Source organism: Rhineura floridana, chromosome 9, assembly GCF_030035675.1.
Source record: "Rhineura floridana isolate rRhiFlo1 chromosome 9, rRhiFlo1.hap2, whole genome shotgun sequence".
Taxonomy (NCBI): Eukaryota; Metazoa; Chordata; class Lepidosauria; order Squamata; family Rhineuridae; genus Rhineura; species Rhineura floridana.
In genome coordinates this window covers 51595854-51619561 of record NC_084488.1, presented here as the reverse complement: position 1 = coordinate 51619561, position 23708 = coordinate 51595854, and the positions used below count along the sequence as shown (strand labels likewise).

General features: G+C 44.7%; 1 protein-coding gene across 3 annotated transcripts in view; it reads right to left on the bottom strand.

Annotated features, from left to right (window-relative positions):
• Window positions 1-23708, bottom strand: part of SH3RF1 (SH3 domain containing ring finger 1) — a 112175-nt gene that overhangs the window by 22540 nt on the left and 65927 nt on the right. For all 3 annotated transcript variants that reach the window (XM_061584113.1, XM_061584114.1, XM_061584115.1), the window contains 3 exons: window positions 11825-11920; window positions 8565-8867; window positions 6534-6644 (listed from right to left, as the gene is read on the bottom strand). In XM_061584113.1, coding sequence (XP_061440097.1) covers window positions 6534-6644; window positions 8565-8867; window positions 11825-11920 — 510 coding nt within the window. The remainder of the gene's footprint in view (window positions 1-6533; window positions 6645-8564; window positions 8868-11824; window positions 11921-23708) is intronic.

The following is a 23708-nucleotide window of genomic DNA, read 5'->3' as shown; positions in this document are numbered from 1 at the left end:
ATAGAGCTGCGTGTCCAGCATACTGATGGCAGCGCACTCCAAAGCTCTGGATGACTGCACCCAACAGTTTCATGTAGATGTTGAACAGCATAGGGGACAGAACTGACCCCTGCGGAACCCCATACTGGAGAGTCCAGGGTGCTGAGCAATGCCCCCCAAGCACCACCTTCTGGAGCTGACCCGCCAAGTAGGAGCGAACCACAGCCATGCAGTCCCTCCCACTCCCAACTCAGCCAGTCGTCCCAGAAGGATACCTCCACTTTCAGGCAGCAAGGGACCACCCCTTCTCGCAGAGAGGCGTTAATCACTTCCCTGGCCCAGCCGGCTGTTCCATCCCTGCTAGCTTTTCTTAGCCAAGAAGGGCAAGGATCCAGCGCAGAAGTGGTTGCACAAACCTGTCCAAGCACCTTGTCAACATCCTCAAGCTGTACCAACTGAAACTCATCCAAGAAATTGGGACAAGGCTGTGCTCTGGATACCTTGCTTGATTCACCTGCACACTGGAGTCTAAGTCCTGGCGGATGCTAAAGATTTTATCCTGGAAGTGCCTAGCAAATTCATTACAGCGGGCCTCAGATGGATCTACCATGTCCTTGGGGCCAGAGCGTAATAGTCCCCGGACAATTCTGAAGAGCTCCACTGGGCGGCAGATTGATGATTTAATAGTGGCAGCAAAATATTGTTTTTTTGCTGCCCTCACTGCCGCTAAATACAGCTTACCATAGGCACTTACCAGTGTATAATTGCATCCACAGGGAGTTCGTCTCCATCTGCACTCAAGCCGTCTCCTATATTGTTTCATCGCTCTCAGCTCTGGTGTACAGCATGGAGCCGTACAACCTCTACACAGGAGAGGGCGCTCAGGAGCAATCGTGTCAACCGCCCGTGTCATTTCTGTATTCCACAGTTCAACCAGGGTTTCGACAGGAGCGCCAGCCCTATCAGCCGGAAAACTCCCCAGAGCCTTTTGGAAACCATCTGGATCCATTAGTCTCTGGGGGCGGACCAACTTAATAGGTCCCCCACCCTTGCAGAGTGAAAAAGCCGCTGTAAGTCTAAACTTCAGCAAGCAGTGATCTGTCCATGACAGAGGGACTGATGTGAGGCCCCCCACATGCAGATCACCATCTCCATGTCCAGTTGCAAAAACCAAGTCTAGAGTATGTCCTGCTACATGTGTTGGGCCAATGGCATATTGGGACAGTCCCATGTTGTCATGGAGACCATAAAATCCTGAGCAGCCCCGGAAAACGTGGCCTCGGCATGGATGTTGACATCTGCCAGAACCAACAGTCTGGGGGATCTCAACAGTACACCCGAGACCATCTCCGTCAGCTCAGCTAGGGAGTCTGTTGGGCAGCAGGGTGGGCGATATACCAACAGAATCCCCAGTCTGCCCCGTTGACGCAACACAAGGTGCAAACACTCCAGAGCAGTAGTCACATGGACAGGGTGCTTGCAGAGCAGACATAATTTGCTAATAGTGCAATAGGAAAACTGTAGGCATTTTCAATAACTATATCCTGGATCTTGGAACCCACACAATACTGTATCTTCTGCACTTCCTTTGAGAAACTGAGAAAAGATTTGCAAAAAATTGCAACCGTTCTTCCCCCCTACTCCAATCCCATAGCCCCATACATTTTACAATGACAAATATAGATTATAATTAAATTTGAATAAAGCCAAAAATAATCTTAACCTTGTCCTTATATTTGACAGTTAGTTGAATCACATTAACATACAAATGAAGTCTCTTGAAAATAACTGATGATGACTTAGAGTATTTCCCAAATGTTTTGAGCTTTTTAAACTTGCATTGCAATCCTACCTCCACTTATCTGGGAATAAGCACCATTGAATTCAACAGGACTTACTTCTGAGTGGGGATAGTTAGTTATTTTATTGTGCACCAACCATCTGTTCCACAGTAAAACATATTCATGCAACCTGCTGCTGTGTGCACAATTTCCTGGATTGAAGTAGTAATAAAACACTGGCATTGTAAAGGGGAATAGTGAAAGGCATTGCTGGCTTCTCCTAAAACCATACATTGGAAGAGACCATTAGAACAAAACACCAGCTCTTTCCAAAATAGGTTGGGGTGATAGGAGATGTGGGGGAGCAGACATCCCGTACAAATGTGAATCTAATATGAATCAATGAGAATTTTTTGCTCCAGGACATTCATGTCTTGGCTGGTGAGGAGAGACACCTCTTCCTGCAGTTCTAAAATACTTCTGAGTGTTCAGTGCCCCCCCATGTGGGGCCCCTCCATAACTGAAGAACCTTTATCGGAACAACATGTACATAACTTCTGTCCAAAACAAAGGGGCAATGGGAATATCCACAGTGATTTAATAACAAAACCCAAGGTCATATGATAAAAGAATAGTGAAGTGCATGCATTTACACAACTGATTTGAACGCACAGACTCTGGTCTCCTAGCCAGGCTCTCCTCCCCACTGTGCTATACCAGCTGTGAATGCTTTCTAGCTCTTATCAAATTAGCAAGCATTCAATCAAGCTTGGCAATGAAAGATTTTCAATGCAGATGGAAACAGGTCAGAAATAATTAGCCACTCACCTGTGGCCAATCATGCATTTTGCATACTACCTATTGAGAAGCATCAGAAAACAGAAGCCCACATGCATCACTCAGTAGCAAGTACATGATCCAAGGGTTTATAATTACTTCTTACAGATATTTCTACCCCGCTTGATAGCCCAAGGACCTTTCTAGGTGACTTTCCCTAAGTGCTCTTCACAAGAATTGTGTTCATAAGACCAATCAAGCCCAATGTGCATCAACATGAAACTCAACATTTCAGGAAAGATTATATGACAATGCATTCTAGGAAGCACACCACTTCAAAATTGTGAAACTAGTCCTATGAATCCACAAAGCTTTAAATTGTTCTTGAACAGCAGAACTGCTTTTCAAAACTGGCAAACTGCTTTTCAAAAACGCAAAGCAAAACAAAAAGCAACCTCCTCATAATTCTATATAATCATAAAGGTTCCTATACTGAACTGTATGAAAATGTTTTCTTAAAAATAAACGTTTTAAAAAATCCTTTTACCACTGAATTATCAAAGCCTCTCACTTGTTTTTTCCTGTTGGTAGAATCCATTTCCAATTTCAAAATACTGTCATACAAAAAGAAAACCTTTCCTATTTATAGGGGGGAAAAGGCAAACGTTCTACTTTATTTATTCCACATTCAACAAGCAACATTAACAGAATTTTGTGACCCTTTTAAGCATTTTGCTCCTCTAATAAAGATTAGCTTAGTTTTATCTGAACCAAATCTCAAACAGCTAAAACTCTTCCAGGGCCACAATACCAAGATGGTTGTACGATGAATTGGTTTGGATGTAAGCCAAATTACAGAATTCAGTATCAACAGGATGCCAATTACAACCTATGGGTTTTTCAAAATCGTCCACTATTCTTGTACATATTGTATTCCATGGTATAAATAACATTTTCCTCTCTAAAAAAATCATCATCCAATCTTTTAGTTATTACTATCTTCTGTTAAGGGGTTAAAACTAGGATACATATTTGATGTATGACTAAAAAGGACAAGTCTCTGAACACAGGAAATGCGTCAGAACACAGGAAATGAGTCAGACCATTGGTCCATCTAGCTTTGTATTGCCTGCACTGACTGTCATGGGCCCCGTGGAAAGTTCTTGGCAGAGTGATCAGGAAGACAAGGAGGAGGACTGGAATCCTGGGGTGGGACCCAATGGGCTGCAATGGGAGGGGGCTGAAACAGGAGCAGACTTCAGCAGATGGTGACTGCTTCATTCTCCCTAATTCCAGTTATGTCTGGCAAAGAGCTGTCTGACAGCAAACCTGTCCCTGTCTCGCGAGCCATGACTTGTGCCTTCCACTGAGGGGAAGGAATCAGAGGCTCAACGACAGGCGGCATTGGAGGAGGAGCTGGCTAAAGTATCTCCATCCCCAAGGACGCAGCATCAGATGCACAGGCACAAACAGATAGTACTAGCTTTTCAATCAGTTTGTAGGAGGGCCCACTTGCTCACCCAGTCCTGTTTTGAGAAACCTTCCCCACGCAAATACAAAGCCTACTCTAAGCCTTCTTACAAGGTCTCAAGGGGCATATCCAATTGCTGCAACTATGTTGTAGCTTGAGGAGTCATGCCTAGTTGTGCTGTGTAGAGATGCAGAATCCTGTGTAACCTGTAAACTGATCTATGAAACGCTCTAATCTGAAATTCCACATTAAACATAACAGAGAAAGACACACCATAAGTCTGAATCCAATGGGGTTGGTCAGGACACTGACTCTCCAGGTTTCTGACAAAAGACATTCCTAGCCCTACCTGGAAATGCCAGAGATTGAACCTGGGACCTTCTGCATGCCAAGCAGTTGCGCTACCACTGAGCTACTACTCATCCCCAAAGGCTTGTACAAGATTAGAAACAGTGGGCATCTCAAGGATGGCAACCCTTAAGTACAACCCATGCCACATAACACAACTGTGAGAAAAGTATGAATTACATTTTGGGGGGTTAAGAGTATAACAAACTTTAGCTCCATTTAGATAAAAGGTAAGTGAAAGTAATACTGCTACACCTGCTAGGGTACACAAGGCAGAGAAAAAAGAACCATGCTCAGGCTAGGTAGGTCTGGGTTTGCCCAGTGCCTAGGAGACTGTCTCAGAAGGAACAAAAGGTGAAATAATATAATGTAATAAAATACGTAAGTACTATGAAGGAAAGCCTAACAATAAATGAGTGCATCAAAATACTATTATACAAATGGATTGTCAACTCCAAAGCAGTGCTTTTGTTCAAGGCTCCAGACAGCTTTGAACAGGAGGCTTGTAAGCATTGTTCAGGCCGGGGGGGAGGGGGAGGGATAAGGACACATTTTTTCTCTCCACACTGAGGCCTTCCCCTTTTGTGTGATATAGCAAGAGAGGGCTGCCAGTCCCAACCTTGGTACAACTACATAGCAGGGGACATGCAGTTCTAGAGATGTGAAAGACATCTTCCCTTGCTAGGATACTTCCTATAAGCTTTCAGGAGCTTAAGCATGTCAATTCTCTCTTCCTCCGCCCTTCATTTTTCCTTTTGTTTTGTTTTCAACTGACACATGGACTTTCTGTGTTCCAAATGGCTTTTAGCCATAGATTTGATTGGCAGACTCGACAATGACCCCTTCTCTCTGTCTGTATGGTCAACTGTCTTCAAGGTCAAAGGTTCCTGCCAGGTAGTTTTGGTTTAATTCATAAACATCTGTATTTCTTCATACCTAGGATGTCCCATGAATATGCAGAAGCCACAATTTGAATTTTGATGGGCCCATTTTTCTTCCTGATTATCTTGGTTCATTATTAGAAGAAATGATTCCATCTAGCACTTCATAGTAGATTCTATATATTAAATTCTTTGGAAAGCATAAGACTCTTTTATTCCTAACATCAAAATATCCATTATTTTCAAAGGGCTACAAGTCATTACATTACAAATCAAATTTATAAAAAGATTTAATACATTTCAAAGCAGCTTGCAAAAATTTGCAGCTTCTAGGATTTATAGAAAAGCGAATGGCAATTCAGATAAAACAACATCAATAGGAGATGCTAGACAGGTGTTTGGAGGCAGTGATGGGCTGGATGTGGGCCAACAAATGGAAACTGAATTCTGAAAAGACAGAGGTGTTATGTATTCCAGAGTCTTGAGTCCAGCAGGTGGAAGGGCAGCATGTTCTGAAAGGGGTTGCACTCCCCTGGAAGGAGCTTGAGGGTCCTCCTGGAACCAACATTGTTACTTAAGGCCCAGGTGGCCTCAGACAATAGGAGTGCCTATTTCCAGCTATGGCTGGTTAATTACCTATAGTCCATTTTGGACAGAGATGACTCGGCCACGGTACTTCATGTTCGAACTTCCAGACTGGATTATTGCAATGCGTTCTACATTTGGGGCTGCCCTTGAAGATGACTTGGAAACTTCAACTGGTCCAAAATGCAGTGGCCAGACTATTGGCTGGGGTTGCCTTTAGAACTCATATAACTCCCATTCTAAAACAGCTGCATTGGTTGCCAGTTCATTTCTAGGCCCAATTCAAGATGCTCTCATTAGTGTTTAAAGCCATAAATGACTTAGGCCCCAAATATCTGAGAGACTGCTTCCTTCCCTACAGACGAGCAGAGGGGGCTCTCTTGGTACTTCGACTACCCTCAGAAGTTCAGGGATTGCTGGTGGCCCTGGAGAGGGCATTCTCTGTGCAGCCCCTAAGTTGTGGAATTCCCTACCCACAGAATTGTGTCTGACACCTTTAATACAGAGCTTTTGATGAATGCTGAAGACTCACCTGTTTACACCTGTTTAACTCACTTAAGATACATGTTTTCAGGAGCCACTCTATTCTTGTGAATGTAATTTGTTTTAACTGTTTTTGATACTGCTTTTTAAATTGTTGTAACCCCCCACTCCCAGGACCTGTAATACATTCAATAATTGTAATTTTTATTTCTGTCAAATGATACTTACACCAAGAGCAGCTTGGTAGGTGACTTCAGGTGGGAAGTTAAATGAAGGCCCTGTTGTCACTGGACTGCTGGGTGGTGGGGTTACAATTAGCCCCGTGGTACTAATATGAACCTATCAAAAAGTTAAAAAAAAGATAAGTGAAACAGAATGAATGTGCCTATCCACATATGAATAACTTCTATGAATAATTTAAATTTGTGTCACAGTGGCCTGGTTTTCACATAATGCTAAGCTATGCAGTTGAAGCTATACTTTGCTGTGGGCCCTTGTGCAAAATACATTTTGGGGTTGCCCTCCAAACAGATGAGCAAGATCTCCAAAACACAGCAGAATGTCAGGTGGCATATGACATGTGCACTGACATCGATATATCAGTGCACATTTTAGCCTCTGGAAAATTCCCATTATTGGGATTGGTAGCAGCTGGCAAGCTTCAGACTTGGCACATGCCTGTCAGAGAAAAAATAAAAGCAAACAAAAATTATTGTATAACTGCCATGTATGTATAAGATTTCTTGGTTTGGTGGACCTTGTAGAGCCTGTGATCCCTTGAGCACCACACACCTATATGGCCACCATACGTTGTTTAGGCAATGGTTTGTTTAATAAACCACAAATTAATCATGAATTGTTCCATAGACAAACAAACCATGGCTTGTTCTACCAAAATTTGGTTTGTTTTCCAGCCACTCCTGCCTTGTGCCTTTCTAGTTTAGTGAATATCTAAAGTGGGGTGCTGGGTTCACATGCAACATCAAGCCATAATTAAAACAAAGGTTTGTAAGCCAACAACAAATCATGGCTTCGGATCATAGTTTGTTACCCACAAATAAACCATAGTTAAGCTGCTGGCAGGGTTCACAGATAACATTCAAGCCATGGTTAAATAAAGCATTGCTAAGCTATGGACTAGCTTTATGTAACTTTATGGATTTTATTGTACTTGTGAGAGGCAATCAAAATACTTTTGCAGTACAAAAGCGGGCTATATATTTTAATATAAACAACTAAACTGCTATTCTTAAATTCATATAAGATATTGTGTCAAATCACCAAAGCATGATTTCAAATGGGTTTGCAGTCTATGTATGGTATGTAGTTCAAATTTGGCAAGTGCTAGCTATAGCTTGCTTGATCCATATGTCACAACAAACAATTGTACTGCAAACCATGGATAGAAGAGGGAAGGATCATAAAAAACAAAGGCAGGATGAGAAAAAAAGAGAACAAAATAGAGCAAATGAGCCTGTGTTCTTCTGATAACCAAACCAAGGTTTGAAGAATGGACAACATAATGTCTGGTTTTGGGCCACAAACTTTCAATCAAAACAAAAGAACCTTCAAGTATTTGTAATAGTGTAAGTGTAAGTTGTACTAACAACTGCTGAGACAAGGTAATTGGCCCAGACGTTTTCAGTACTGTAAGGACATGGAGTGAACATCCGATTGGACTTTAGCAACTTCAAATGATGGCTTGCCTGCCCTCAGCAGTTCTCCAGCATCCCCTTTGTAATTTGAGAAAGGATGCCCCATGGTAGTGACACTACTTCCACCCTCAACAAAACAAAACAGAACAAAACAAAACAAAATTCAGCCAAGGTAAACCCACCCTCTCTTCTAAGTTCAGGTTCACTCATCTCAAAAGTCACTGGTATCCATCCCCCCCCTTTCACCCAGTCTAACAACCAAACTTTTTTTGCACTCTGTTTTGTTCAAGAAATCAAAATGTCTTATCCTTTAATATTTCATGCAAAATATTTAAAAAATCATTTGTGTCATCCATGTTTTTTAAACAAAAAGCTGTTCAAACTGAAAGAAACCTTTCAGTTATTTAAAGAGCAATAGAAGCTCTCTTTAGGCTATAGTTTTTTGGAGTGCATGAAAATGGTCCCTTTATTATGTATAATTAATGACTGCTTGCACATATTCAAAAGTCAGCCGCAATTATCTTCCATTTATTTTGACAACCTTTTAAATTGTTCATTTTTAAAAAGCTATGATATGCTTTGTATTCAACTTTCAGCAAATTACCTGAGAAGGTGCACTGCAGGAAAGGCCTGTAAGTTCACTTATGCGGGCTGCAGCAGTGGGATTACTGGAGCTGATGAGGACAGGAGGACTGATTTCCATTGAGTGACGATTTTGAGAAGACTGTGAGGCCTTGTTGGACATGGTAAGGGAGGTAAAGGAGTGGCGTTTTTTGGTGTTCTTCTTGGTATCTGTGTGCTTTTGAACTGAGCTGCTGTGGGATGCACCAGAGGTGCCTTCTCCAGAGTCTACTGCAGAACCTGAGGGTTTGTCCGTTTCTATCAGTTGCTTCGCTGTTGCGTTAAACTGCAAAACAATGACACACAGAATTTTAAATTGATTAATGAATTACACTTGCACATGAATTAAACTGAGGTTTCAAATGAAAAATGGCTAATTTTTAGGCATTGTTTCATAAAATAAAAAGAAGACACTCTTTGTTGGGGCATCTCAGCAAGAGGCAATACAAAAGAGAAAGAGAAAGAGAGAGAACACACACATAGCTCTCATTCTGCACCCAGGATTTCAAACATCATATTTTGCTCTCTATTCCCAACAGATGCAATCTCTTGCCCTAAGATGCAATTTCTTCTCTGTCCCCCCGCTGAAAAATAGTGGTATAGTTTTGCGTCCTATTTCCAACACTGCATCTTATTCCCAATATTGGGCAGAAAGTGGAAATTAACATGTTACACACACTCCCCCTATAAACATGCAAGAGACAGGGGGTGGGTCCTGTGAGCATCAATCCTTTTGCTACCCTCATAACCTCCTGGAACAAGAGGGATAGCATACGGAATTAAATGCCCCTTCATCATTAAAGAGATTTCTTCTAGGGGCAAAGTTAACACTTTAAAATTTATAAAATAGCAGATATAAGAACATAAGAACATAAGAAGAGCCTGCTGGATCAGGCCAGTGGCCCATCTAGTCCAGCATCCTGTTCTCACAGTGGCCTATCAGGTGCCTGGGGGAAGCCCGCAAGCAGGACCCGAGTGCAAGAACACTCTCCCCTCCTGAGGCTTCCGGCAACTGGTTTTCAGAAGCATGCTGCCTCTGACTAGGCTGGCAGAGCACAGCCATCATGGCTAGTAGCCATTGATAGCCCTGTCCTCCATTAATTTGTCTAATCTTCTTTTAAAGCCGTCCAAGCTGGTGGCCATTACTGCATCTTGTGGGAGCAAATCCCATAGTTTAACTATGCGCTGAGTAAAGAAGTACTTCCTTTTGTCTGTCCTGAATCTTCCAACATTCAGCTTCTTTGAATGTCCACGAGTTCTAGTATTATGAGAGAGGGAGGAGAACTTTTCTCTATCCACTTTCTCAATGCCATGCATAATTTTATACACTTCTATCATGTCTCCTCTGACCCGCCTTTTCTCTAAACTAAAAAGCCCCAAATGCTGCAACCTTTCCTCGTAAGGGAGTCGCTCCATCCCCTTGATCATTCTGGTTGCCCTCTTCTGAACCTTTTCCAACTCTAGAATATCCTTTCTGAGATGAGGCGACCAGAACTGTACACAGTATTCCAAATGCGGCCGCACCATAGATTTATACAACGGCATTATGATATCGGCTGTTTTATTTTCAATACCTTTCCTAATTATCCCTAGCATGGAATTTGCCTTTTTCACAGCTGCCGCACACTGGGTCGACATTTTCATCGTGCTGTCCACTACAACCCCGAGGTCTCTCTCCTGGTCGGTCACCGCCAGTTCAGACCCCATGAGCGTATATGTGAAATTCAGATTTTTTGCTCCAATATGCATAATTTTACACTTGTTTATATTGAATTGCATTTGCCATTTTTCCGCCCATTCACTCAGTTTGGAGAGATCTTTTTGGAGCTCTTCGCAATCCCTTTTTGTTTTAACAACCCTGAACAATTTAGTGTCGTCAGCAAACTTGGCCACTTCACTGCTCACTCCTAATTCTAGGTCATTAATGAACAAGTTGAAAAGTACAGGTCCCAATACCGATCCAATCCAGCTCATCCATTCCTAAACTGCAATGCCTTGCTTACCTGGGAAGGTGCTGAGACCAAAGGCCGGCTCAGCCAACTGAGATGCTGCCACTGCTGTCCCTCCAAGAAGAGGTGGCAGTGTTAAGCATCCATGATACCAATGAGATTATTACATCCATGATACCAATGAGATTATTACATCCATGATACCAATGAGATTATTATTTTTGAGGCACTACAAGTTCCTTGAGTGGTACCTATGAATGGCACAGTAAAAATATTTTCATTGTGGCATACAGGGAGAACTTACTCCCTGGGAGGCCTGTTTGTGTGAGCCAGTGCTTCCCCATTGGCTTGTGCATGTGGCTCCCAATGGAGCTGGCGTTTAGCTGGGCCAGCAGCTTCTAAGCAGGAGCAGGATCCCACAGAATTTTCCGCCGGCTCCTCCTCCACCAGCCCCCCTTCTGCCAGCTCCTTGACATTTGGATTGCTCTGTTAGTGAGGATGTTCCATCAGAATCCAAATCTCATTCCATTGTTGATCTGGGGTAACCCATCCCAAATCTCTTTCCCAACTTGTTCGATACGTTATCTTTTTCTTCCTCATATCCATCAATATCTTGTAATTATCTGACACAATCCCCTATGTCTTGTTTATTTTATTCTCTTCAACTTATCTCTTGTCTTAGTGTGAATGTTAGACCCAAGATTTCTAACAGGAAAGTCTTATATTGAAATATTGATACTGCAGGGGTAGCCATCCTTCTATTTTCTGAGAGATTTCTTCCCTTATAATAGTCACCCGTCCTGTATTAATTCTTCAAAGCTTGAAATCCCCTTCTTTTCCCAATAAACAAAGTTTGCTACACAATCTATGATGTGTTATTACAGATGCTAGTCAAGAAATATCTGGACTCAGCTAAGTTTTATACTTATCCCATACCTCCACTTTTTGTCAAAAGTATAAGATTGGAGAATATACTACATCAGCCCTCTGAATTCTCAAAGTCTTCTTTGGGAGTGCATTTGCTATAGTATTCTTACTTTCTGCAATGTACTTAGTATTAAAATCAAACTTCAAAAAAAGACCTGCAAGTCCCTACCCTCCACATCCAGCACCACCAGTGGCTCATCTCTTGTTCACTACTGGCCATGCAAGCTAAGGTGTGAAAAGTAAACAAAGCCTTGATAAACTCGTATTAGCTTGAGGATTTCATTAGGGTGTATATTGGCCTGAAACTAGGGCCAAGTATTACATCAACATATGCATTCGAAATTAAACATTTTTATGGTTCTCTCACCTCAACATATGAAATAGGAAATATTCCTATTTTGTCAGCCAACATTCCTTCAGCCCAGTTGTCATCTACTCGGCGAATCACAGTCAGAATGTCATCCTACATTAAAAAGAAAGAGGTAATTTGTGTTTCCCACTATTTTATTTTAAGAACACACATATTTCCTGACAAAGGGTAGTATACCGGACTGAGAAAAAATATTACAAAGCTGATCTGCAGCCATTCAGATGAAAGAACAATATTTTCCTATTATTGTGAAGTCATGAAAGCAGTCCTACAAACAATAGCTAGTCATCCATCAGGCTGAATGTTTACTGAATCACATCCATTTAACTGCATACATTTTTTTTTCATCTTAGCATCTGAATGCCTGTCAACAAGAAAGTTGTGCTAATTACTTGAGGCTTTTATTTGTCCCAAAATATAAGAAAGCATTTACATTAATTCACTTCAATGATCTCCCCAGTTATTTAGAAGAAAAGTTTAATGGCATTCCATATGCAAATAGTTTATGTTCATGTGGGAGTGAAGAGTTAGAAACTATACTGTTGCTGTCTAATTTTCATTTAGATGAAAGAATCACATTTATTTCTCCTTTGATTTCTACTTTTCCAGAACATAACAACATAAGAAGAGCCTGCTGGATCAGGCCAGTGGCCCATCTAGTCCAGCATCCTGTTCTCACAGTGGCCAACCAGGTGCCTGGGGGAAGCCCGCAAGCAGGACCCGAGTGCAAGAACACTCTCCCCTCCTGAGGCTTCCGCCAACTGGTTTTCAGAAACACACTGCCTCTGACTAGGGTGGCACAGCACAGCCATCATGGCTAGTAGCCATTGATAGCCCTGTCCTCCATTAATTTGTCTAATCTTCTTTTAAAGCCATCCAAGCTGGTGGCCATTACTGCATCTTGTGGGAGCAAATCCCATAGTTTAACTATGCGCTGAGTAAAGAAGTACTTCCTTTTGTCTGTCCGAATCTTCCAACATTCAGCTTCTTTGAATGTCCACGAGTTCTAGTATTATGAGAGAGGGAGAAGAACTTTTCTCTATCCACTTTCTCAATGCCATGCATAATTTTATACACTTCTATCATGTTTCCTCTGACCCGCCTTTTCTCTAAACTAAAAAGCCCGAAATGCTGCAACCTTTCCTCGTAAGGGAGTCGCTCCATCCCCTTGAACATTCTGGTTGCCCTCTTCTGAACCTTTTCAACTCTATAATATCCTTTTTGAGATGAGGCGACCAGAACTGTACACAGGATTCCAAATGCGGCCGCACCATAGATTTATACAACGGCATTATGATATCGGCTGTTTTATTTTCAATACCTTTCCTAATTATTGCTAGCATGGAATTTGCCTTTTTCACAGCTGCCGCACACTGGGTCGACATTTTCATCGTGCTGTCCATTACAACCCCGAGGTCTCTCTCCTGGTCGGTCACCGCCAGTTCAGACACCATGAGCGTTTATGAGAAAGAAGACTTTTTGCTCCAATATGCATAATTTTACACTTGTTTATATTGAATTGCATTTGCCATTTTTCCGCCCATTCACTCAGTTTGGAGAGGTCTTTTTGGAGCTCTTTGCAATCCCTTTTTGTTTTAACAACCCTGAACAATTTAGTATCATCAGCAAACTTGGCCACTTCACTGCTCACTCCTAATTCTAGGTCATTAATGAACAAGTTGAACAGTACAGGTCCCAATACCGATCCTTGAGGGACTCCACTTTCTACAGCCCTCCATTGGGAGAACTGTCCGTTTATTCCTACTCTCTGCTTTCTGCTTCTTAACCAATTCCTTATCCACAAGAGGACCTCTCCTCTTATTCCAGCGTCCTCAGAAGTCTTTGGTGAGGTACCTCGTCAAAAGCTTTTTGAAAGTCTAAGTACACTATATCCACTGGATCACCTCTGTCTATATGCTTGTTGACACTCTCAAAGAATTCTAATAGGTTACTGAGACAGGGCTTTCCCTTGCAGAAGCCATGCTGGCTCTGCTTCAGCAAGGCGTCTTCTTCTACGTGCTTAGTTAATCTAGCTTTAATAATACTTTCTACCAGTTTTTAAGGGACAAAAGTTAAGCTAACTGGCCTGTAATTTTCAGGATCCCCCTTGGATCCCTTTTTGAAGATTGGCATTACATTTGCCACAGAGGAGGACCTGAGGGACAAGTTACATATTTTAGTTAGCAGATCAGCAATTTCACATTTGAGTTCTTTGAGAACTCTTGGGTGCATGCCATCTGGGCCCGGTGATTTGTCCATTTTTATATTGTCTATTAAGCTTAGAACTTCCTCTCTCGTTACCACTATTTGTCTCAGTTCCTCAGAATCCCTTCCTGCAAATGTTAGTTCAGGTTCAGGGATCTGCCCTGTATCTTCCACTGTGAAGACAGATGCAAAAAATTCATTTAGCTTCTCTGCAATCTCCTTATCGTTCTTTAGTACACCTTTGACTCCCTTATCATCCAAGGGTCCAATCGTCTCCCTAGATGGTCTCCTGCTTTGAATTTATTTATAGAATTTTTTGTTGTTGGTTTTTATGTTCTTTGTGCTTCTCAAATTCTTTTTTAGCATCCCTTATTGTCTTCTTACATTTCTTTTGTCAGAGTTTGTGTTCCTTTTTATTTTCTTCATTCGGACAAGACTTCCATTTTCTGAAGGAAGACTTTTTGCCTCTAAGAGCTTCCTTGACTTTGCTCGTTAACCATGCTGTCATCTTCTTGGCCCTGGTGGTACCTTTTCTGATCTGCGGTATGCACTTCAGTTGAGCTTCTAATAGAGTGTTTTTAAACAACTTCCAAGCATTTTCGAGTGATGTGACCCTCTGGAGCTTGTTTTTCAGCTTTCTTTTTACCAATCCCCTCATTTTTGTGAAGTTTCCTCTTTTGAAGTCAAATGTGACCGTGCTGGATTTTCTTGGCAACTGGCCATTTACATGTATGTTTAATTTAATAGCACTGTGGTCACTGCTCCCAATCGGTTCAACAACACTTACATCTCGCACCAGGTCCTGGTCCCCACTGAGGATTAAGTCCAGGGTTGCCATCCCTCTGGTCAGTTCCATGACCAACTGGTCTAGGGAATAGTCATTTAGAATATCTAGAAATTTTGCTTCTTTGTTGTGACTGGAACACATATGCAGCCAGTCTATGTCCGGGTAGTTGAAGTCACCCATTACTACCACATTTCCTAGTTTGGATGCTTCCTCAATTTCATATCTCATCTCCAGGTCTCCCTGAGCATTTTGATCAGGGGGATGATAGATCGTTCCCAGTATTAAATCCCTCCTGGGGCATGGTATCACCACCCACAACGATTCTGTGGAGGAGTCCGCCTCTTTTGGGATTTCGAGCTTGCTGGATTCAATGCCTTCTTTCACGTATAGAGCGACACCGCCACCAATACGTCCTTCCGATATAGTTTATATCCAGGGATAACCATATCCCACTGGTTTTCTCCATTCCACCAGGTCTCCATTATGCTCACTATATCAATGCTCTCCTCTAAGACCAAGCACTCCAGTTCTCCTATCTTGGTTCGGAGGCTCCTAGCCTTAGCGTACAGGCACTTGTAAGCAATGTCTCTCTTCAAGTGTCTTTGGCACTTTTGGTTTGGCCTGTGGTAATTTTGCCCTTCTGAATTGATATCTTGTGCCCCTGCTCTCACAACGCCTACTTTTAGGCCTACCCCTTTTAAAATTTCATCATTTCTTTGGTCTTTATCCCAGGGGGAAGGTTTATTCCGAACCAGACCTTCCTCAGCTCCTGTCGGGTTTCCCCCCCTCAGTCAGTTTAAAAGCTGCTCTGACAACTTTTTAATTTTAAGTGCCAGCAGTCTGGTTCCATTCTGGTTCAAGTGGAAACCGTCCCTTTTGTACAGGCCCGGCTTGTCCCAAAATGTTCCCCAGTGCCTAACGTATCCAAACCCCTCCTCCCAACATCATCGTCTCATCCACGCATTGAGACTACAAAGCTGTGCCTGTCTGGCTGGTCCTGCGCGTGGAACCGGTAGCATTTCAGAGAAAGCCACCTTGGAGGTCCTGGCTTTCAGCATCCTACCTAGCAACCTAAATTTTGCTCTACAGAAGCATCTGTAGAGTTGTGCACAACCTCCCTTGTTATGGTCACACAATGTCATGCAAGCAAATAAGTTGCAAAGTTTGTATTCTAGGTTATTAAGATCTGTAAACAACTTTTACAGAATTGTTAGTGGGTACTGGCTGTTTTCAGTCTTATTTAAGCTTCTTAACAATGAAAAATGTTATGGGCTTTTAAAATTTTTCTGTTAGTGGGCCTTTTCATATGTTTGCTGCTTCCCCCATTGTATAGAATCAAATGCCTGTATTTTATAATTTGAAGATTTGTGGACCATTAGTGAACTGAACTGAATGAACGTCTCTCAAAATAGAACATTCTGTTAACCTCTAACTGTACTGTGAACTATCAACACGTATGCCATGACTCTTTCGTCTGGAGCAACTCAGGACTTCATGGCTCCCATGATAATCATGGCTGCCATGATAATGGCCAACATGCCATTGGTCCAACACGTAAATTGGGACAAACACTAGACTTGCTTTTCTCAAATGAACAGGAGTCCAGTAATCCGAAAGTCTGGGATTTTACATCTATCCCACTGTCATGGTTGGATCGCTTCCTGTTGATAGGCTGTCAGTTTACCTACAAGGTTGGGGACTGACTGAAACAGTCTGTCCCAAAGACTGATGGATTCATGAGGGTCTGGGGAATTTTCCAGCTGGCATGGTTGGCACTTCTGTCAAACCCTTATTTTATTATTTATTTGTTTGATTTATATCCCGCCCTTGCTCCCAGCAGGAGCCCAGGGCGGCAAACAGAAATGCTAAAAACACTTTAAAACATCAGAAAAACAGACCTTAAAATACATTAAAACAAAACATTAAAAACATTAAAAAAAAGCTTTAAGAACATCTTTTTAAAAAGGGTTAAAAACATTTAAAAAACCATATTAACAAGCAATTCTAACACAGACGCAGACTGGGATAGGTCTCAACCTAAAAGGCTCGTTGAAAGAGGAAAGTCTTCAAAAGGTGCCGAAAAGACAGCCTGCCTAATACTCAAGGGGAGGGAATTCCACAGGGTAGGTGCTGCCACACTAAAGGTCCATTTCCTATATTGTGCAGAACAAACACCTGATAAGATGATATCTGCAGGAGGCCCTCACCTGCAGAGCACAGTGATCAACTGGGTATATAAGAGGTAAGACGGTCTTTCAGATATCCTGGTCCTGACTGTATAGGGTTTTGTACACCAAAACTAGAACCTTGAACTTGAGTAGCAAATGGGCACCCAGTGCAATTCTTTCAGCAGAGGGGTGACATGTTGGTGAAACCCTACCACAGTGAGCAGTCTCACCACCGCATTTTGCACCAGCTGCAGCTTCTGGACCAACCTCAAGGGCAGCCCTACATAGAGTGCATTACAGTAATCCAGCCTGGAGGTTACCAGTGCATGGACAACAGTGGTCAGGCTATCCTGGTCCAGAAACGGCTGCAGCTGTCTTACCAGCCAAAATTGGTAAAAGGCACTCCTAGCCACGGAGGTCACCTGGGCCTGTGTCAGCTCTACACTGCGTCAGCAGTGCCGGTGGGGGGCTGGAAATTCCTGGGTGGTTGCCAGGGAAGCAAAGTCCTTAGCCGGCAGTCTGGTCATAAATGTGCCAGGTCTAGGAGGAGGGGAGCTGATAAGGGCCAGGCTTGTCCGAAGCGTACTTGCCGAGTCCGGAGTCCGGAAGTGAGGTCAGTAGAGGTCCGGGATCAAGTGCCAAGGGGTCAGTCCGAAAGAGGGTGCCAGGAAATTAGGAACACACAAGCCACGCCTGACGTTGCAGTCAGCAACAAGCTGCAGCCAAGGTGTGCCTTATAAAGAGCAAGGTTGACAGCAGGTGTGAGTCCTCAGCGTTTGGGCCTTAAGGAGACAGGCCTGCCTCTCTTCTGCCTGACCTTCTGCTGTCTACGTTCTGCAGGTGAGGGGGGAGTATCCTGTTCACTGTCTGTGTCTGGCTGCAGGGACTCTGCTGTATCTGGGGTGCTCTGCAGCTGAGGGGGAGAAGGAGCTGGATTCTCAGGAGGCTCCTCCATGTCTCCTTCTGAGTCTGCTGCTCCTGGGTCTGCTGCTGTTACTCCCGAGTCGTCCTCATCTGAGGAGTCCTCTGACGGGGCCATGACACCCTGTAGCAACAAAGATGGATCAAGGAGCACTCCAAGACTATGGACCTGCTCTTTCAGAGGGAGTACGACCCCATCCAAAGCAGGCAACTGACCAATTATCCGAACTTGGGAACCACCAACCCACAGTGCCTCCATCTTGCTAGGATCCAGACTCAGTTTATTGGCCCGCATCCAGCCCACCACTGAGTCCAGGCAGTGGTCCAGGGCTTGCATGGCCTCTCCTGATTCAGATGTTACGGAGAAATAGAGCTGGGTATCATCAGCATACTGCTGACACCTCACCACAAAGCTCCTGATGACTGCTCCCAAGGGCTTCATATAGATGTTAAACAGCACAGGGAACCAGATGGTACCCTGCGGCACCCCACAGCACAACTGCCAGGGGGCCGAAAGACAGTCACCCAATGCTATTCTCTGAGAGCAACCCTGGAGATAGGATCGGAACCACTGTAAAACAGTGCCTCCAATACCCACCTCACCAAGTTGGCCCAGAAGGATACCACGGTTAATGGTATCAAAAGCTGCTGAAAGATCAAGTAAGAATAACAGGGTCGCACTCCTCCCGTCCTTCTCCCGATAAAGGTCATCCATTTGGGCGACCAAGGCCGATTCAGTCCCATAACCAGGCCTGAGCCCAGACTGGGATGGGTCAAGATAATCTGTTTCATCCAAGAGTACTTGCAATTGCTGCACCACAACCCTCTCAATCACCTTCCCTAAAAAGGGGGTATTTGTAACGGGTCGGTAGTTGTCACAAACCAATGGGTCCAGGGTGGGCTTTTTCAGGAGTGGTCAGATCACCGACTCTTTCAAGGTGGCTGGAATCACTCCCTCCCACAATGATGCAGATGTCAGACCCCCTCGGCAAGCCAAGAAGGGCAACGGTCAAGAGGACACATTGCTGGCCGCATCATCACAAGCACCTTGTCCACATCAACTGAAACCATTCCCAAGAAGTTGCAGCAGATGTTGCACTGGACACCTCACTGGGGACTGCAGTAGATGTGGATGGGGTATCAAAACTGCTACGGAGGCGAGCAACTTTACCCTCAAAGTGCCTTGCAAACAATTCACAGTGGGCCTCCAAAGGGTCTAAAACTCCATTTCCTGGAGTTCATGTCAACAGACCCCTGACAATACAGAAAAGCTCCACCGGACGGCTACTTGAGGATGCAATGGAGGCAGGGAAGTGGGCCTTCTTCGCCGCCCTCACCACCACACAGTAAGCACGGTTATGATGTTTTACTTGTGCCCGATCAGCCTCACAGCACGTCTTTTGCCACTTGTGCTTTAGCTGTCGTCCAGCCTGTTTCATTGCCCTTAGCTCACTGGTGTACCAAGGTGCAAGCTGGGCTCCACAATGTCGGAAAGGGCGCTTGGGGGCAACCATGTTAAGAGGCCAACGCGCCTCGCTGTTCCACAGCGTGACAAGGGCTTCAACAGGGTCACCTGCTCTATCTACTGGGAACTTCCCCCAGGGCCTTCAGGAATCCAGTGGATTCCATTAGGCTCCAGGGGCGGACCATCTTAATCTGTCCACCACCCCTGCAGGGAAGAATTGGAGCCATAAGTGTAAACTTCACCAGGAAGTGATCTGACCATGACAATGGGGTGACATCCACACACACCCCGTCTCCAGATCACCCGTTCCTCCAACTGGAGCAAAAACCAAGTTGAGGGTGTGCCCTGCCCTATGTGTTGGGCCAGTAACAACTTGAGACAGCCCCATGGTCATCACAGAGGCCATGAAGTCCCGAGCCGGAACACTAGAGACAGCCTCAGCATGGACACTGAAATCACCCAGCACTATCGTTCTGGGCTCCTCCAACACTACAGCCAAGACAGCCTCCGCCAGCTCAGTCAGAGAAGCTGCCAGGCAGCAGGGTGGACGATACACCAGCAGCAACCCTAGTTTCCTGTCTCACTGGCCCGGCACTAGGTGCAGGCCCTCAGTCAGTTCCAAGACAGAGTGGTTTCCTGGTGACAGAGATGGAAGTTCTGTATACCACAGCAATTCCTCCCCCCCCCATCCCTGCAGCCTGTGCTGGTGTTGCACAGAGTATCCTGGTTGGCAAAGTTGGGTAATGGACACCAAATTGGCACCTTCATCCACAATCAAATCATGGATGAGAGTGGTCTTATTGTGTACCGATCTGGCATTAAACAACAACACACACAGGCCAGAGGGCACAGCAGATAAGCAATGAGGAACCCAACTATGAAAGGAGTGGCAACAAGGAACAAGGCGCAGATAGCCTTGCCCTTGTCTTCTATGGTAATTCACCACATCCCCATGGCTATATTTCCCTCTGCCCATAATCACTGAAATTGGGGTGGCATCACCCATGTTCCTCCGTACTAAGACTCCTCCTAAACAGCTGATATGGACCCAACACGAGCCCACCAACAAAACCTGCCGGAGCTAATTATCCCAGTAAGCCTCTGCGAGGATTGGGAACAGTCATACCCATTCAAACTTTTTCACACAGGGCCCATCTACTCCCCCTCCTGTCTCACACCCAGGGAGGGCCAGCCTTCTGCCAGTTACAGACTTTTACTCTGAAGGCACCTGGCGTCTTTCTCCTATAATTCAGTTCACTGCAGAGGCTCCCACCCTCTGGAGAGATGACTCATACAATTGACACAATCACTCCCAAGTGCCCTCTTCTGCTGAACAGAGCCCATGTAGCTCTGTGGTACACACCTGAGTTGAGGGCAATAAAGTAAGCTGGAGCACAAGTGGAGAAAAATTCATGACAAGTCTGAACAAACATTAATGAGTCTATTATTAGACCTACTCTGTGATGGTGATGGACATGAAAAACAGTTCCTTTCCACATTATATCCTGTCAGTGTCATCCAGATGTTTCCCAGATGATGGCCTTTTGAAATATGGCCCAAGAAAAGGGTTGGTAGAACCCTTGGAAAAATGCTGTGGTACATTTGCATGATACTCTGAGGATAAGCTCACCTATATCTGCCATGACATATACATCACAATTAATGTAATGACATTAGTGGAGGTGTCCGGAGCACCATCTAGTCCAGTTTTGTTGGATGGCTTTCAGTTATTGGAACCTGAGGATTAGGACAAGCTGCTTGGCCAAGTCTGGCCAGCAATTTGTATGCCTGAACTTTCCCCTGAGGCATGGCATAGAATGTCTGCATCCAAGAGGCTGCAAATGCTTCATTGAGAGAGGGAGCAGTTTCAGCTTATATATTTTTTTAAAAGCCATAATTTGACCATTCCTGAACCTGGCCTGGAGCAAGGTGACATTACAGGCTAGTGGTTAACATTCCCTTCCTGGGCAAGGAGACTGAAGCAGTAGTGCATGGGCAACTCCAATCACGCTTGATGAAAGATGACCTAGTTCCATTTTAATTAGATTTCAAGCCTGGTTTGGGACAGAAATATTATAACCCTGTGGGATGACCTTTGTTGAGAGAAAGACAAAAAGAATGTGATCCTATTGATTCTTCTGGACCTCCCAGTAGCTTTCTATTCAATTGACCATGGTATTCTTCTAGATAGGCCGTCAAGGTTACGTGGGGGAGGCACTTCTTGGCAGTGGTTCTATTCCTACATGGATGACCATTTCCAGAAGGTGATGCTAGGAGATTATTGTGGCAATAATGCTTTGGAATTCCTAGGGTTCTATTATTTCTCTCATGCTATTTAACAACAACATGAAGCCACTGGGAGATGTCATCTGGAAATTTGACTTGAGGATCACCAGTATGCGGATGACACCCAGCTTTCTCTTTTTCATCAGATGCAGGTAGGCCTGTTGCTACTCTGAGCCTTTGTTTGGGATGGTAATGGACTGGAAGAGGGCAAACAAACAAACGCAATCCATACAAGATGGAAGTACTTTTTGTCGGTAGTTCATCTCAAAGTGAATTATGTTCAGCCTGTTTTAGATGGGGTTGCACTCCCACTAAAGGATCAGATTTGCATTATTATTAGAAGCTAAAATGACTTCTGTTGTTTGAAGCAACTTTTAACAGCTCTGACAGATATGCCTACCTGGATGAATAAAGCTTGGCCACAGCAATCCATGATCCAGCAATCTCCTGTTTAGGCTACTGCAATGTGCATGGTGTGCCTTTAAAAATGGTCCAAAAACTGCAGTTGGTCCCAAACAGGACAACAAGACCTGCCCTGGGAGTGAGTATCTGAGCATCTGGGTGCTCGCTGCTTGCTCCTTTGGGGTGCTATCTCTCAAGACAGCTGAAGTCCCTGGCTTTCAAAGGAGATGAAGATTTTTACTTGCTTTTTCAAGAGTCTAGTAGTCCACATGCGACATTACATGCTTATGTAAGTACCCCTTCTCAGAGCAAAGCCTCTCCAACTTTGGTTGCAGAACAATCTCACAATCTATTACTCCACTGGGCTTTACAACAGGCCTTGGGTTTTCTGTTTCTGCCCCACCTGTGGCTTCCACTCAGGGCAGAAACACCTGCCCCCCCTTTTTTGTTGTTGTTGCGGCTTTTCCCTTACCGTAGCGGTAAGAGAGTATTGTGGTGGCCGCCGGAGCGCTGGATACAGCCTGCTTTTCCTGCCTCTGGCGCCAAGGGCGGAGGGCGTTGGCGGTGGTGAGAGCGCCGCTGAGGCCAAGGAGGAGGACGCCCGGAGCTGAGGGAGTGAAGGAACGTTGTGGAGGCTGTTGACGCAGAGAGTCGGGAGGAGTATCGGCCTGACGGTGGTGAGAGCACCGAAGGGTGTCAGGTTTTGGAGTACGACCCGGCGGTGGTGAGGAGAAAACTACAGCAAGCTTGGCCTGGCGGTGGTGGCAGCGCCGCAGAAGCAGAGGACGCCCGGCGGATGATGCCGAGGGAGTGAAGGAGGCTTGTTTCCCTTACCACTGGGCGTTGGCGGTGGTGAGAGCGCCACTGAGGCCGAGAAGGAGGACGCCCGACGCCGAGGGAGTGAAGAAACATTGTGGAGGCTTGCTGATGCGGAGAGTCAGGAGGAGCATTAGCCTGACGGTGGTGGAACATCGTGAGGGTGCCAGGCTTGGAGCCAGGCTTGGAGCGCGCCCTGTCAGCGGCGGTGGGGGAAGCTGGTTGGCGAGAATTTGGACTGCTTGTTACTGTGCTTGTTTGTTGATGGATATTGGTTGGGGCTATTCTTGATGGAGTAAGGGGTAGCTGAGACAACGCTATTTTGAGGCAGCTTTCCATTACCAAGGACTCTATTAATCGCGGATTGGCTTTTGGCTGCCTCTATTTCCTGGATAGTGGGTGTGTACGTGGTGAGTGTCTGTGTGATGTTTGGTGTCTGTTGTAAGTGTGTGTGGTTGATGTTTTATATTATGTGCCTGGCAGAGAGGAATTATAGTCAGGAGGAATTTGTAGGGGCCCCAATAGGCGTAGTGACAGGTAGAGGGAGATATCACATTGTGTGGAAGACAGGCCAGGTGAGGGGAACGCGGCCCAGGCAACTGACGGCTGTGCCATGTTCCGGTCTTCCACGCATCCACAGGTATGCGGGATGTCCTATCAGCCAGATCTCTGATCTCCGGATGCTGCTTTTTAATGCTAGATCGGTACACAATAAGACCGCCCTCATCTGCGATTTAATTGTAGATGAGGCAGCCGATCTAGCGTGCATAACTGAGACCTGGGTGGGTGATCAGGGAGGAGTTAGTCTCTCCCAGTTGTGCCCACCAGGGT